General features: G+C 35.7%; 1 protein-coding gene across 2 annotated transcripts in view; it reads left to right on the top strand.

The window, feature by feature from the left end:
* NEDD4 (NEDD4 E3 ubiquitin protein ligase) overlaps positions 1–16,475 on the top strand; it is a gene marked incomplete at both ends in the record, with an annotated part of 107,860 nt that overhangs the window by 23,273 nt on the left and 68,112 nt on the right. For both annotated transcript variants that reach the window (XM_084240897.1, XM_084240898.1), the window contains one exon: positions 13,409–13,462. In XM_084240897.1, the coding sequence (XP_084097023.1) occupies positions 13,409–13,462 (54 nt within the window). The remainder of the gene's footprint in view (positions 1–13,408; positions 13,463–16,475) is intronic.

The following is a 16,475-nucleotide window of genomic DNA, read 5'->3' as shown; positions in this document are numbered from 1 at the left end:
TAAGCTTCCACCTTAATTAGGTAGAAACTAACACCATTATAGAACTTAAACACACTAAATGGGTAATGAGGGATACTATGAATAAGTGTGTGCCCATAAATTTGTTAACTTAGATTAAAAAGTACCAATTAATTTAAAGCACATACTACCAAAACTTTAAGAAGAAATAAATTACCTGAAATTTCTCTATTTATTAAAGAAATTGCATTTGAAGTTAAAAACCATCCAATAAAGAACACTTGAGGCTTAAATGTTGAATTCTACATTTAAGGAATAAATTTCAATTCTATATAATGTCTTAGTGAAAATAGAAATGAGGGATCATACCCTGATTCATTTAGGATGCCAGACTACCCTAATACTAAAGCCACACAAAGACTTTCTAAGAAAATATAACTGCAGACTTTTAGCTCTCCTAATCATTGCCATTTTGTGGTAAGTTTACTAAATTGTGCTCCTTCCATTCTGAAAGAGCCATTAATTTGTCCTCCGATTACTTATACATATAGGTCTGCAGAACTTCAGTGAGCACAACTATCTGGGGACTTATAACACGTGTGTTCCATAGGGATAGAAATCCATGCAACATTTCATCTTTTTAGGGGACCCACTTCATAGAGAAGGAGGTGCAGGAATGAGCCCCTGGGATCCATTGATCACCTCACCTACTGCACCATGCAGAAGGAGAAAGCCTCTTTGGAGCACTGGAATGGCCTGCTGAAGGCACAATAGAAACACCACTTTGAAGGCAATACTCTGCAATGATGGGTGCCAGGTCATTTATCAGAAACCCCAACAAAGGCTGTTTTCTTAACAGAAAATATACATGATGCCTGGAACAGAGGAGAAGTGAGCATGGCCTCATTTATCATCATAGCCAAAGACCCATAGGAAGCCTGTGTTCTTCCTTTTCCCCAAAACTTTGGGCTCCTGCTGAGTTAGAGGTCCAAGACCCCAAAGATGCACACTTTTTCCAGGAGACACAGCAAAGGTCCCGTTAGGGCACTTCAGACTCCTGCATACAGGGAGCAGCAGGCAATTGAACCTACTATTTAGTTGAGCTTGTGTGTATTGTCATTCTCCAAGGTCTATTTGATTTCCACAGGAACCATACTAGATAATTAAATGAACATATTATAGGAACCGTCCTTGTATCCTTTATGTCTTTGGTGGTAGTACTTGTATTTGACATTCCCATCATATTGCAATATTTTTATTTGTTTGATTTGTTTTTTCAAATGGCATTATTAAGATGCAAATATAATTTATATAAATTATATAATGGGCATAATTTATTATAAACCTATAATTCACATAACATACAAATCACCCAAAGTATACACTTCAGTGCTTTTTTAGCATATTTATAAAATTGTGCAACCATCTCCAAAGTCAATTTTACATTTTCATCACCACACAAAAAAAAACCTACTAGCTGTCACTTTCCATTTTTCCCCAATGCTTGTCCCTCTCCCCAGACCATGACCAGTCTAGTTTCTGTCTTTTAGATTTGCCTATTTTTGACATTTCTTATAAATGGTTGCATACAGTATGTGGTACTTTGTGTCTGGCCTCTTTCACTTTGCATACTGTTTTCAAGGTTCAACCATGTTGTATGTAGCTTGCATTAGTACTTCTTTTTGTTGCCGTATTATATTGCTCCACTTTACTTATCCGTGCATCAGTTGATGGACAATTGAGTTGTTTCTACTTTTTAACTATGATGAATAATGGCACTGTGAAATCTGTGTACAAGTTTTTTTTTTTTTTTTTTTAAGATTTATTTATTTATTTATATATACAAGCACTGGGTACAATCAGAGGCGCGGGAGGGTGAGAGAATTCACCAGAGCCAGAGTGGAGAGCAGAAACAGGCAGAGTGACAAAGTACACTGCTGAGGGGAGCAGCGGGAGGCAGGAGAGGTCTGTGCGCCATGTGGGGCCCTCGCCCGGCAGCTGGGGATTGAACCAGCGCTGCAGAGGCTGCAGGCACCTTCGCAACCCAGCGCTCAACCTCTGCGCCACCGGGGAGGCCCTGTGTACAAGTTTTTGTGTGGATGTGTATTTTTATTTTGAGGGTATGTAGCTAGAAGTGGAATTGCTGGATAGGAAATGCAAAAGCCAAACTGTTTTCCCAAGTGGTTATACCATTTTACATTGCACCAACATTCTGATTTCCCCACATCATCACCAGCTCTTGTTATTGTAACTCTCCTAGTGGGTGTGAGATGGTTTTTATTTGCATTTCCTTGATGGCTAACAATGTTGAGCATCTTTTCATGAGCTTATTAGCTATTTGTATATGTTTCTTAGGAGAAAAGTCTATTCAGATTCTTTGCCCAGTTTATAATTATTTGTTTATTATTGACTTGTCATAGTTCTTTCTATTTCTAAATACAAGTCTTTTGTCAAATACATGATTTGCAAAAATTTTCATTCATTCTATAAATTGTCTTTTAACTTTATTGATATTATTCTCTGAAGCACAGAAGTTTTAAATTTTGATGGTGTTAACTGTTTTACCTTTTGTTGCTTGTGCTTTTGTCATATGTAATTAATATTGTTGTTTTAAATATACTATTGTTTTAAATATGCTATAGTAACCAAAGGGAAGGACAATTTCAGAGGCTTCCACTTAGGCTTCTAACTATCATGGCCCTTATCTTTTAAACCAAGGGTTCAAAGTGGTGGCAGTTGTGGTGGTGAGGAGATTTAGCTTGTGACATGTGAATTGCAAATTTAGACTTGAAAACCTGGGAAATCCCTCCTGGGTGATCCACAGAACCAATGTACTCAGCTTAACTTTAACCAGCACTCCATCTGTTATCTAGTGCACATAAGTCCTTACTCTCATATGGAAGCCATGATAATGCTTTGTGTTTCTGGGCATCTACACAGACCCTATTCCGACAGTCCTCAATATATCTGAGTATTCATTTTTCTCAATATATAATCACTCAAATAAATGGCCATACTGTCTCTGGAGGTGGAAGGGGTGTGGGGAGTAATTAAAACAAATACTTAGTGATGCCGAATCCTTCCTCCTAGGGACAAGGTCACTTCTTTCGTCAGTGGACTTTGTACCTGAAAATTGCTCAGGATGGGGACGTGGACAGGGCTTGAATTTTTTTAATGGGGCAACTGTCCTTGGCCTCCTTCTTCTCCACTATTGCCTTCTACTGACTGTCAATAATAAGAAGCACCTTTGTTGGCCACCTGCCAGTTTTAACCTGCGGGTGTCATGCTTTATTCTCTGCAGATCAAGACGGTTTCACTACCCCCCCCCAAACTGGCCAGTCTTTAAGACAACTGTAGCCCATTGGTCCTGGCAGTTAAATGCCACCAGCTGGCCTCTATTATTGGAGAAGGGGAGGATCATCCCTTTGCATGGCTGTTAAACTCAGCTCTGTGACTGTCTCTTACCTGAGTCCTGGCCTACAGGAGAGAGCCACCACTGCAGTTCTTGGTGATGCTGCTTCCCTTTTCACTAACACAGCCCTATGATTGTGGTTAGTGGTATGTCCTTTGGGCCTTTCCATGGGACATAGAAGGTATTTTGTAAGTCTTTTGTGTGCGCACACACATTACATTCCAGCACACACACTTCCCTTGGCCTATTTATTTTTTCCCGAGCCATCTGGAAGGACAAGTCATGCATTTGCACTGGATCATTATTTTTTCAAGCTTCTAGAACACCCTAGCAGCAAATTTATTTCATCTCAGGGGATCCTTGACAAGCAGATCATGTCGTGAGAAAGTGCTCCAAGTCAGTGAATTCTTGTTTATGTGTTTTGCCTGTTTGATCAAGCATTGTATTTTGGGGGGATTCCTCTGCATCCTCCAAGGGTAGATTACTAGTTCTCATTTACAGAGGAATGGCCTATTCTACCCTGCCAGCTGTGAGAATTCAGGGATCTACGGAGTCCAAATCCTTAGGAGATCCCCCAGGTCCTCCCATCCTCCGTGTCAAGGTCCCAGGTTTCCCCAGCCAGGACCCTGACTTTAACATACCAGACCTGGAGTGTTTGAGCATTAACTGTCTCTGAGCTCTGCAAGTCTATCAACTCTACCTAAGTCTGCTCCTTGGTTGTGTTCTCTTTTCCATTTCCAGAGATACAGGTGTCTTTTTAAGCCACCGAAGAGGACTTTTGTCTCTCCTATTTAATCGTTAGCCCTTTTTTTCTCATTATCTCTGTTAACATCATCAATACAATGTAGTGCTAACTAATCACCTCCATATACCTTGTTCTCCCCATATTTCAAAACACCTTAAACATCACAATGGAAAGGGTTTTCCCCTCTACCAGGACTTTCCTCCAACACACCACTGGAGGGATTTTTAGGATTTGGGCCACCACATTGTGCCAAGTATTGTGTGTGTCCCACATTCTGCTCAGGATGGAGGACTACTTGCCAAAAAGATGGGCATGGGTTAGTCCTCAAACTCCACTACCCATACCATCTCTAAGAAATAGATACCAAGATGGCATTAGATATACAAGATGCAGCTGAGGGTTAAAGTGGGAGAATGAGCAGATGGGGAGAACCTTCTCGTCTAACAGCAGGTCTAATACCTGTGTGGGAACAGCAGGCTAGGGTAGAAGGAGCCTCATACTGCAGCTCCGTTCTGACAAAATCCCTGAAGGGGATTATCCAGGCTGAAGGGGAGACTCCAAGTGAAGGTTGTCTATTAGGGAAGTTCAATCTTGGGAAAGAAAGGCTAGCGTTGAACCCCCACTGTACCCAATATTGGGGAGCAAGCAAGGAAAATATAATCAGGGTTGATTCAGAGGGGCTTGGTCAGCTAGAATTTGTCAGCCACCTGTGTGTCTCACACCAGTTCTTGTGAAAGAAAGTTGAGTGGTTGTACTCTGGCCACTAGGATTCTGAGTTTTATGGATGTCTATTGGAATCCTTAGAGCACCCACTAAGAAATTAAAACAGAACATTATAGATAAAAATCCAATAAAGGAAATAAAATGAAATATCCAGAAATACTTAATTTTTTAAGACAAAGGGAAAGAAAAGGAATAAAGACAAATAGGAAAGAAACAGAAAGATGATAGTAGTAAAGATAACCATCTCAATAATTAAAAAATAAAATTCAACTCGTTACTATTAACAGGAGACATGATTTGAGAATAATGAAGGAGTTTGAAAGTAAAAGTGCAGGAAAAGATCATGCAAACAAAAAGCCAAAAACAAATCAAAACAACCCTGAACTCACTGCATTAACATTGGATGAAGTAGCCTTCAGGACAGAGATCATTGCCGTAGATAAAGAGGAGCATCTCATGACGATCAAGAAGACTTGACGTGTATCAAATATACATATCTAATAATAGATTTTCAAAATTATTAAACAAATGTTGACAGAACTTACTAGAAAAATAAATCCGGAATAGTTGATTTTATCTTTTCTTTCTCAGTAATTGATAAAAGTGACAATAAGAGTAAGTACATAAAAAATTTGAACAGTACTGTAAATCCACATAACCCACTGGTGTGTATAGAACTCTATATCTCGGGGCCTCCGTGGTGGCACAGTGGTTAAAGTCTCAGTGCTATCAAGCTATCACCAGTCTGCAGTATGAGTTCTATCCCCAGCCAGGGAGGTGACCCACATGCTGCAGCAGACCTCTCCTCTCTTGCCTGATGCTCCCCTCAGTAGTGTATTTCAGTAGATACGCCTGTTCTGCTCACCACTTTGTCTCTGGTGAATCCTCTCACCTCCCCACCCCTGCACCTCTGACCTATACCCCAGTTCTTGTATGCATAAATAAATAAAAATAAATCTAAAAAAAAAAAAGAACTCTAATCTTATACCCAAATGGTATACGTTCTTCCTATGCCCATGGAGGATACTAAGATAGACAATAGATGGGCTTTAAAACAAGTCTGGATATGTTTAAAAGGTTTGACATTCAACAGAATATGTTCTCTGACAACAGCAGACTTAAAATAGAATTCAGTAACACAGATATTTCTGGAAAACCCACAAATACTTGGAAACCAAGCAGCATGCTTTTAAATAAGCCACGGATCAAAAAAGTAATAATAAGGAAAATTAGAAAACATTATGACATCAAAATATGGGGTGAGCTAATTCAGTGTTTATAAAGAAATGTATACTTTTAAGTGCTCATATGCAAATTTCTACCTTAAGTAAAAATAAAAAGGAAAAATGAAAATAAATGAATTAGAAGTAGAAAAAATAAGTTAAATCAAATGTGATTCTTTGAACAAAGTAATTCAATTGATATGCCACAACTAGCCAAAATAAGCAAGAAAGAAATTTCGAATAGCCCATGTCAAGAATGAAAGACACATCATTCAGACATTAAAAAAATAAGGTAATATGAACAATTTTGTGTCATAATAATTTCAGCAACTTAGCTAAAGTGGATACATTTGATGAGGACTGTGGGTAATGAATATTGTGTGGTAGTACACCTGAAGCAGGGGCATCTTACATTTCTGAATCATCTGCAGTCTTGTAAACGATTGTTACCTTAATTTTAAAAAGACTTATAAATGAGATAAAAACAAAAAGCCAAAAATATATGAAAGCCATTATGAGTAGAAATAAAAAAATAGGGATATTTGTCAGAGGAATTAAAATTGTCATTAAAGTTAATTTTTTTAAAGATTTATCTGTGCCATGTGGGTCGGCCCCCTGGCTGGGGATGGAACTAATGTTGCAGTGGCTGCCAATAGCATGACAACACTGTGTCTTTAACCCCTGCACCACCAGGGAGGCCCTAAAGTTTAATTTTAAAAAATTGTAATTAAAATAATCTTCCTTTATTTTTGATGATCTTGATTTCCTATTAGAAAGGATGCCTGAAAGTTGATACTGCTCTTGAATTACAGATGTTATCACAAAAATAAAATAAGGAAAGATGCCATTTGTAAATGATTAATCAGGGTCAGGACGCTACTGCCTTTTATTCATTGTTCCTTTTACCATAATCTCATAGTGTTCTTGCTGACATTACTTTATTCTGGGATCATAAGCTGCACATTTATTTTTGTCAGAGACCTTGCAAATATATTGCAAGGATAGCTAGATAAATTGGTGTAGATCAATGCTAATTCATCAAAGCTAGAAAAATAACTGAAAATACACAGTGATTTAGTACTTTCTGCAGTCCCCTATTTTCCTTTGTCATTGGTATCATTATTTATAGATAGTACAAAATGTTTTCAACTGAATGTATTCACATAAAAATGTCTATTGAGATGATATATTACAGTAAAAGCTTGGTTTTTGGGCATTTGTCCAAATGGAAATTGTGGTCAGGAGTTGAAGGGAGCTTTTATATCTTTGAGAAAACAAAGTTCAAAGAAGGTTTTTGTGGAAAACTGTTATTGGTAGATTAATAAATAGGGGAGTTTTCAAATTAAAGTTAGTGCTCAATAGTAAATTATTGTAATAGCTGCACCTGTAGTTACTCAGATGGGACTAAGAAAGAAGTTACAGGAGGAAAGAAAGTTAGGCATTGGCTACAATGTACACATTATGTTCTCTTTCCACAAGCAGCACAGTGAACATCTGAAGGAGACCGCACCACTTCATTCCCTAATGTCCTATGGTTTTCGTTTGTATTTCAGTATGAAACCTCATCATATTATAATTACATAGTGTTCATGGGTAAGTTTGTATTATGTTACAGAGCAATGTAACTTGTACATGGTATTTTTTAAAAGAGAATAAAAATCAGCCATAATTTAACATATATAAACGACCAATTTTGTGATCTTCTGGTTTTTTCCCCCTATATATTTTTATCCATATATATATACTCTACCACCTCCACAAAAAAAGGGGCCAGTGATATTTTTCTATACTTGTTTCCCAGACACTCTGCTAATGCTTGTTAATTAGATGGCCACATCCCCACCCTCGATGAAACTTACTGTGAACAACTAAGAAAATATTTCTCAAAATAGCTACCAGTATGCTGAGAGCATTATGAAGGAAAAACACTATGTGCTAGGGAGTGAATATCAAGGGCATAATAGGGCACTTAGAGGAATCCCTAAATCTAAAGCATTTGGGGAAGACTCCTCTGAGGAAGAACATTGTTTAGGATGCTTCCAGCTTCAAGGAACAGTCTTGAAGTAACAACAAATATTGGCACAACTAATAAGCACATTTATTACCTGTAATACCAAGAAGCACAAGAAGGTTGGTTACTGTAGCTGTTGAAGCGTCCTGTCTGACTAGTCTCTTTGGAATTCTTTTGGCTTTCTGTCTATGGTCTCAAGATGCCTGCAACAGTTCCAAATGTCTTATCTTCACACGATGATGTCCAGAGGCAGAAAAGGGGGAGTTTTCCCTTAAGTTTCTTTAAAAAAGTGAAAAACCCTTTTCCTAAGTGAAAGCACTTCTTCCCTTCTGGGAGACTGATTCACATCTCTTGGACCAGAATTATGATGTGTGGTCATTTCTGATCTGATCATTGGTAAGATGAGTGGCATTATGGTGAGGCTTAGAAGAATCAGGATTCAGCTCTGGGGTTGACAAGTGATCATACAATCCTGACACACATTGTCATCCAATACTTGAATAAAATCAGAATTCTGTTAGCCAGGAAGAAGGGGTATACCCCATTAATAAGGTACTAAATTATGGTACACCCAGGCCATGAAATCCTCATCAACTATTTAAAAAGAGACAGATGTATATGTATTGATAGAGCAGTAGTTTCAAAATATTAAGTGAAGGAACAATATAACAATATATTGTGTATATGATGCACCTACTTGTTTAAAAACACAGGGCCTCCCTGGTGGTGCAGGCAGTTGAGCACTGCGCTGTGAAGCTGTCCAAAGACTCTGCAGTGCTGGTTGGATCCCTGCCGGCTGCGGAGCAACCCACATGGCGCAGCAGACCTCTCCTGTCTTGCCTGCTCTTCCCCTCAACAGTGTATTTCAGTCAGTCTGCCTGTTCTACTCCCCACTCTGTCTCTGGTGAATCCTCTCACCCTCCTGCACCTCTGGCCTGTACCCCAGTTCTTGTATAAATAAATAAATCTTAAAAAAAACAAAACATGTAATAAAAATGCCAAGACACTTTCTATTTATATAATGTTTTATGCTTGTAAATATTCATTTAACTTTTTACACAATTTTCTAAAATTGTATTTACAACATATGTCCACTAAAAAACCTACATATTAAATGTCATAATGTTGTTATGCTTTATAGTCTAAAAGTAGAAAACACCCAAACGTCTATCAACAGATAAATAGATAAACAACATGGGGTATATTCTTATATTGGGATATCTTTCAGTCATGTAAGAAATTAGTACTGCCAACATGCTACAATACAGATGAACCTTGAAAACATGCTAAGTGAAAGAAGCCAATTACAAAAGATCATACACTGTATGCTGCCATTTATTTTAATCATTCAGAATAGGCAAATCTGTAGAGATGCAAATCTGTGGATTACAGGTGGCCTAAAACTCAGGAAGTTGAGGGGGGATATTAGTAGTGATTGCTGAAGGGTTTCTTTCTGAGGTGATGAAAATGTTCTAACATTGTGATAACCGTTGCAAATTCTGTGAATATACTAAAAATCATTGAATTATACAATTTAAGTCCATTGTATGGTATGTGAATGATATTTTAATAGTGCTTTTTGTTTTAATGTGCCTGCCGTGTTTTTCCCTTCGCCCAACAGCAAAATTTCTAGGAATATTGCTTTTAAGCTCTTTATGAACACTGTAAAATAGATTGGCACTTATCAATACATTTGTTCTTTGAAAATTTGATTACTCCTCTGTCAATTTTTTTCTACTCCTTTATATCTTTCTAGACTTGCATATTTATTTTTCTGTCAGAAAATCTATCACCAGCATTTCAATTTTTGTTTTTTCTGCTTTCATTTTTCCTGTAAAAAATGAACACTGTAAACTATTTTTGTGACCATAACTTTACTCTTATTTTTAGAAAAAATTTAAAAATTACCTCATTAAGAAAATATACATATAGCTGACAAATGAGATAGTATAATTTATAATGAAAAGCAGAGGTTTCTAATGCCCTATCCTCTTGTCTTTTGTTCTCACTTCCCAGAAGGAACCACTTTTTAACAGTTTCCATTTGTTATTCTGGTCATTATTCCTGTATTGCTGAACAGCTGATACAAGCCAATTGACTTCTAGTTATAGCTGGTTTGACTATAGTTTGACCCATAATAGGATTCTAGGTTGAAAATATTTTTTCTTCAGAAACTTGAGGCATTGCTTTATTAACCTTTGAGCACTGTATTGCTATTGAGAAATCTGGTTCTTGTTCATTTGTGGATGATCCTGTCTTTCAGGGAAATTTGATGATTATCTTAGTGTTTTAAGATTTCACAATGATATGCCATGCCATGTGTGTAGAGTTTTAAAAATTTAAAAATTCATTGTGCTTGGCCTTTGATATGCATTGAAATTTAAAGTATTTCAATTTCTCTTCAATTCTGAAAAATTTTTGTGTGAATTATTTTTAATAATTTTCTTACCTTTGTTTATATTATTGTTTGGGATTTCAACTACTTAGGTCCCCTAGACTCTAAATCAGAGTTCCTTATGTAAACTACAGAACACAAAAAATGATTTGAGTGACTATTTTCTCTCATCTGTCAGGTGGTATTATGCAATACCCTGCTAGATACATAGGAGAAAATTTAGCAGTTAAAATACAGTGAATGACTTAGGATATGGGTCAGCAAACTTTTTCTTAAATGGCTAAGTAGTAAATTTTTTAGGTATCACAAGCCAGGAGACAAAAATCAAGGCTAGTATGTAGGTACTTATATATCCATTTTAAGTATAACCATTTAAAAAATGTAAAATATTCTTATCTCCTGGGTAATAAAAAAGTGGTGGTTGACTAAATTTGGCTCACAGCCATAATTTGCCTAGTAACACAGAAAAAAAGCAGCAAATGCTATTCTCAAATTAGACTTTCAGCCCCAAATGCTAATTCATGATAAAGATAGCACTATATAATGATTGATGGAACAGTTCATCAAGAAGATGTAACTGTCATCAATGGTTACACACCCAGCACAGATACACCCAAAGATATAAAACAACTATTAACAGACCTAAAGCAACACATTGACAGCAATACAATAATAATAGGGGATTTCAACACATCAATTACATCATGAATAAATCATCCACATAGAAAGTTTACAAGGAAAGAATGGCCTTAAATGAAGTAATGGATCAGAAGGACTTATTGCACATTTATAGTGCCTTCCATCGCTAAAGAAATGAATACGCATTCTTTTTTTTTTTTTTTTCAGTTGGGCTGCTCATGTAAATTTTTTTTTTTTTAATTTAAGTGTACATGGAAGATTCTAAAGGATAGATCATATGCTGGGACACACGTCTCAAAAATTTTACCAAAGTTGAAATTAGATAAAGCATCTTTTCTGATCAATGATAGAAATTTAGATATAAGCTTAGAAATCAACCATAAAAAGTAACCTTGAAAAACCCCAGATTTGTGGAGACTAAATAAGTATCCACTTGAATAATTCGTGGGTCAATTAAAAAATTAAAGAGGAAATTAAAAATTACCTGAAGATCAATGAACATGAAGAGAACAGCTACAAAATCCTCTAGGATGCATAAAAAGTGATATTAGGAGGGAAGTATGTAGCAATACAAACACATTGCAGTAAACGAGAAAACTCTCAAATAAGCAAACTTTAAAACTGGACGAACCAAATAAATAAGTAAACAAATCAGTAGGAGGAAGGAAATAAAACTTATGGACAGTTCATCTTTAACAAGGATGGTCATATTTTAGAATGACCGTTTAGAAATATGGTCCTATTTTAGAATGACCATACAATGGAGAAAAAAAAGCTGCTTTAACAAGTGGTATTGAGACACTCGGACAACTGCAAGAAAAAGGAAAAGAAAAAGTAGATCATTGTTCAACCCTGTACACAAAAATTAATTCAAAATGATTAAAGACTTGGATATTAGAGTTGAAAAGATAACATAAGCAAAATACTCCTAGGCCTCAAGTGCACATATAGTTGAGGACAGAAGTTCAACAGAAGGAAAACAAAAGCAAAAATAAACAGATGGGACTGTATCAAACTAAAAAGCTTCTGTATTTCAAAAGGAACCCCCACATGAACAAAAAAGCAGCCTGTGGACTGGGAGGAAATATTTGCACATCACATGTCCAACAAGGGCTTCATTTCTAAAATACATTTAAAAATTCATACAACTCAATGATAGAAAAACAATCCAGTTGAAAAATAGGCAGAAGACCTAAATAATCACCTCTCAAAAAAAGGGATATACAGCATCATGTATCACATAAGGAAAATGTCAATCAAAACCAGAATGAGTTACCAGCTCACCCTGTGAACATGGCAAACATCAAAAAAGACTGGATATAAAAAATGGTGAGGAGGTGGAGAAAAATGAATGCTCATCCACTTTGGTGGGAATGTAGTTTGGTGCAACCAATCTGGAAAATAATATGGCAATTCCTCCAATAAATAGAAATGGAAACACTATATGATCTAGCAATGCCACTTCCAGGTATTTAGCCAAAGAATATGAGAACACTAATACAAGAAGACGCACACACACCTTTTTTCACAGAAGCATTATTCACAATAGTGAAGATATGGAACCAGCCTAAATGCTAATCCATGGACATCTGGATAAAGAAAGATAAAGAATACTACTCAGCCATTAAAAAAGATGAGAGTGTGTTTTGGGACAATGCTTTTTGGGATGGACTTAAGGTGGTCATGCTAAGTAAAATAAGTCAGAAAATACAAGACAGTTATCAGACGGTTTCACTCATTTGCAAATATCAATAAGCAAAGTAAACAAACTGTCAAAATATAACAGAAATATCTCCCAGACTCTGAAAACTATCATAGTTCCCTGAGGGAATGGGTAGGGAGAAGAAAGGAGGAGAAAAGGGGATGCACTGGGGCTTAGGTGGAGGGTAAATGGAGCATGTGCACGTTTTGAGGTGTGAAGATGTATTCCCAAAATTATGTAGTTATGTAAGCAACCTGTAAATCATAAAAATTTGAGAGAAAAATTATAAAGAAAAATTTGAAGTCTAATCTGTCTAACCTGTGTTTTTAAGTTCTTAAATATTTTTTTATAATTTTATTTTACTTTCATTCTATTTTAGAAAAAATAGGGAGGAAATCTACTTTGTTCTTACAATTGAACTATTATACTAGGAAATGAGTGACGTGTAACAGGTCTGAGTTTATACTAAATATCTCTTATAACTTAAAATATGTGAAAATAGTAGGAGTTGAAAATGGCAGTATTTTCTAAGCATTTATTTCTCAATATTTGTATTGTTGATCACTTGATTTTAAAGGAAGTTCTGTTTTTCTCACTTAGGTTCATCCTCAGCAGCACCGTCTTCTTTTTGAAGTATTTGATGAAAATCGATTGGTGAGTTATATTAGTGTGAAATATATTTTCACACTAAGTATACTAAATATTTAGTATATAATATAAAAATATTTTATAAGATGAAAGTATATTTCAGTAGAACAGGAAGGAAAAGTGGATATGATGAGAAATGATTTGGAATAGTTATGGAGACTCTGAGTAAAATGGTGAAGTGGAGACAGTTGTTTTGCCCCTGCTAGATGCTGCTTTCTACCTTTCTCTTCTCTTAGGAATCCCTCCTGGTTGTCAATTTTGAACAGATTATCTGACCTTATTCAAGACCAGTTGTGACTGGAGATAGCAGGCTTGATGGCCTGCCCTGGTCAAGTACCCTGGTCAGCTGTCCCAGACCCAGGGAAGCTTCTAAAGTGTCTTCATTTATGCCTTGTCACTCCACTGGATCCTTCTATCCAGTTGCAAACTCCAGTGTACTCTTTTAGCCTCACTCTGCTACAATGAAAACCCCCTTCAACTGATACAGTTCTCTAAAGCATTACCAGCTCTTACAGAAACCAAAAACAAAGTTAAATCTGATTTTATTTTTATAAAAGGATAGTTCTGATTCCTGATTTCCTCAAGACTACCTCAAAGTCCCGCCCTTTTCCTAAATTTGGCTCTCTGGACTTCTAATTCAAACCTCCTCCTTAACATTTTACATTTATATTTTTAAACTTAAAGATTAAACTGAAAGTATAAAAATAGTGCCATATGTTCAAAGCATATCAGTTATTAAACAAAAGCACTAAAATTGACATTAAACAGTTGTATTCATTTTTTGCTAACAAAGAAACTGGATTTTTTTGGAAGCTGTTTTCAGTGTGTGATTACACAACATGATTTTTCCCCTCAAGAAATGATAGCTATACTAATAACAGAAGTTATTGCAAGTAATATCTATTAGCATAATAAGCAAAGGTTCTCTTTTGCTGCAAAAAGAGAATAATCATTACTACTTGCATTCTGATTGTTTAAGGCTAAATGATAGGTGTTGATGATTTGGTTGTCCACTATGGTCAGTTGCAGAACTTTTTGTTTTCTGTATTTTTGCTTTTTCTTTTGAATAGGAAATGTTTTCATTTGTTCCCTTTGTCTCTACAGATGGTTTCCTTCTGGAGGGGACCAGAGGAAATTTAGCCCTGGTGTTTATTTTAATCATGAAATATATGTACAAAAGTATTTATAATATAAATTATATTTTAAATAGTAAGACAAATATTTATACACTTAGTACTCAACTTAAGAATTAGAACATTACCAAATTCTTCAAAATCCCCTTGTACCTCTCCCCCAAAAGCATCTCCTTTTCTCCCACCATATAAATTTTTTTCTTCCTAGAGAAAACTATCCCAAATACTGTACTTATCATTTCTTTGCTTTTTTAAAAATATTTTTATTGTGTATATATGTATCAATGAAAAAACATAGTTCTCTTTTGCATTTTTTGAATTTATAAAAATAATCTAATTTTGAATATATTCCTTTGTAACATGCCTTTTGTTTAATGTTACATTTGTAAAATTAATCCATAAGGAGAGATTTTCACATAACATTTTTCCATCATCTACAAATGCCAGACTACCTTAATTTATCTTTCATAGGAAGATATGTGTTTTATGCATTTATCCTCTTTCATTGATAATTAGTGTTTCTAGTTTTTTGCTTTTACCAACTAATAAACATTTTTGCTATATCTCTTGACTACAGAGATGAGTGTGACTTAATATACGTGTTTGGGGTTGAAGTGCTGAGTCATGCTATTACTGTGTTAGTTTTCCTGTTGTTACTGACACTGATGTGAATCTCCTCTTGCTCTTGGGAGCTCTGCTTGTGAACTATTATATTGGAGTTATTTGCTTATTGTCCACCAGGAGGAATAGCTCCTATTTTGCTTTCAAGCCCGCTTAGTTGTTTGCCAGTAACTTTAATATGTTGTGATTCTTTATTGCCCAAATTTGATCAGTGCATTCACATCCCTGAGCACCTACTCTCTCTGTGTGTGTGTATCTACAGTGTGTGTGCATATATCCTGTATAGGGTGTCATGACAAAAGGAAAAAGCATTGCCTCTGTGATTTACAAAATGATACTTGTAGTAGGGTTATAAATATGATATATAAATATGTTTTAAACCTTTAAAACTAAAAGCAAAGAAAAAATTGTGCATTGATCAGGACATATAGATCCCCACATCAAGGAGCCAGAAATTCTGTTCTATTCCTGTGGTTGGTACATTAGCTTTCAACTTTCTGAAGATATTTTCTCATGTTTAATAAGTGAGAATAACAATATTTGCCCTGTTCATCTCATAAATATATTGTAAGGATAAAGTGAGACAGTGCTATCAAAGCACTCTGAAAAATATTCTTTGTGTTACAAATACAGTGTTTTTTAACATTCATGGACTCTTGTATTTACTTCTCTAATACCATATTGTTGTGTTACTTAGGTATGCCATTTAGATTATCTACTGTGTTAAATTTTTTGCTTACATTCTAAATATGGCTTTTCTCAAGATGCTCCCTTTACTAGCAAACAGAAGATAATTAGAACAGGGTGGTGTGCATCATTTTGATCCTCTGATTTGTTGCTTTACCATCAGATAATTGAAGTGTCCAGACTACCTGAGGTGATAGAAACTGTTGCCCTTGGTGGAATAACAGACTTGATTTTATGGCAGCAAATGACCTGTGTACTGTACATGACATTTAATCTTTATCTTCCTGCAACAATCATAACTAAATTAAGAACACATCCTTTTCCTAGCAAATTCACTTTGGAAATGTAGGGCAAAGAGGGCAAATAATTTCAAGCAAAGACAATTTCAATTTTATTCTGAAAAACTTTCTCAATATAAGTGATACTAGTTTTAGAAGAGGAGTAGGCTTATTTCTTTTCTTCAATTTTAAGACCTAAGGTTTATAAACTATAGTAGTTTGGTGATGGCAATAGTGGTGGTGGTATGGTAGTGCTGGGACATTTCAGAATGATGTACCTTTAAAAGAATTCTACCCACC

Source organism: Talpa europaea (assembly GCF_964194135.1).
Source record: "Talpa europaea genome assembly, chromosome: 8".
In the NCBI taxonomy this organism is placed as follows: Eukaryota; Metazoa; Chordata; class Mammalia; order Eulipotyphla; family Talpidae; genus Talpa; species Talpa europaea.
This window is presented reverse-complemented; position numbering and strand designations above follow the sequence as displayed.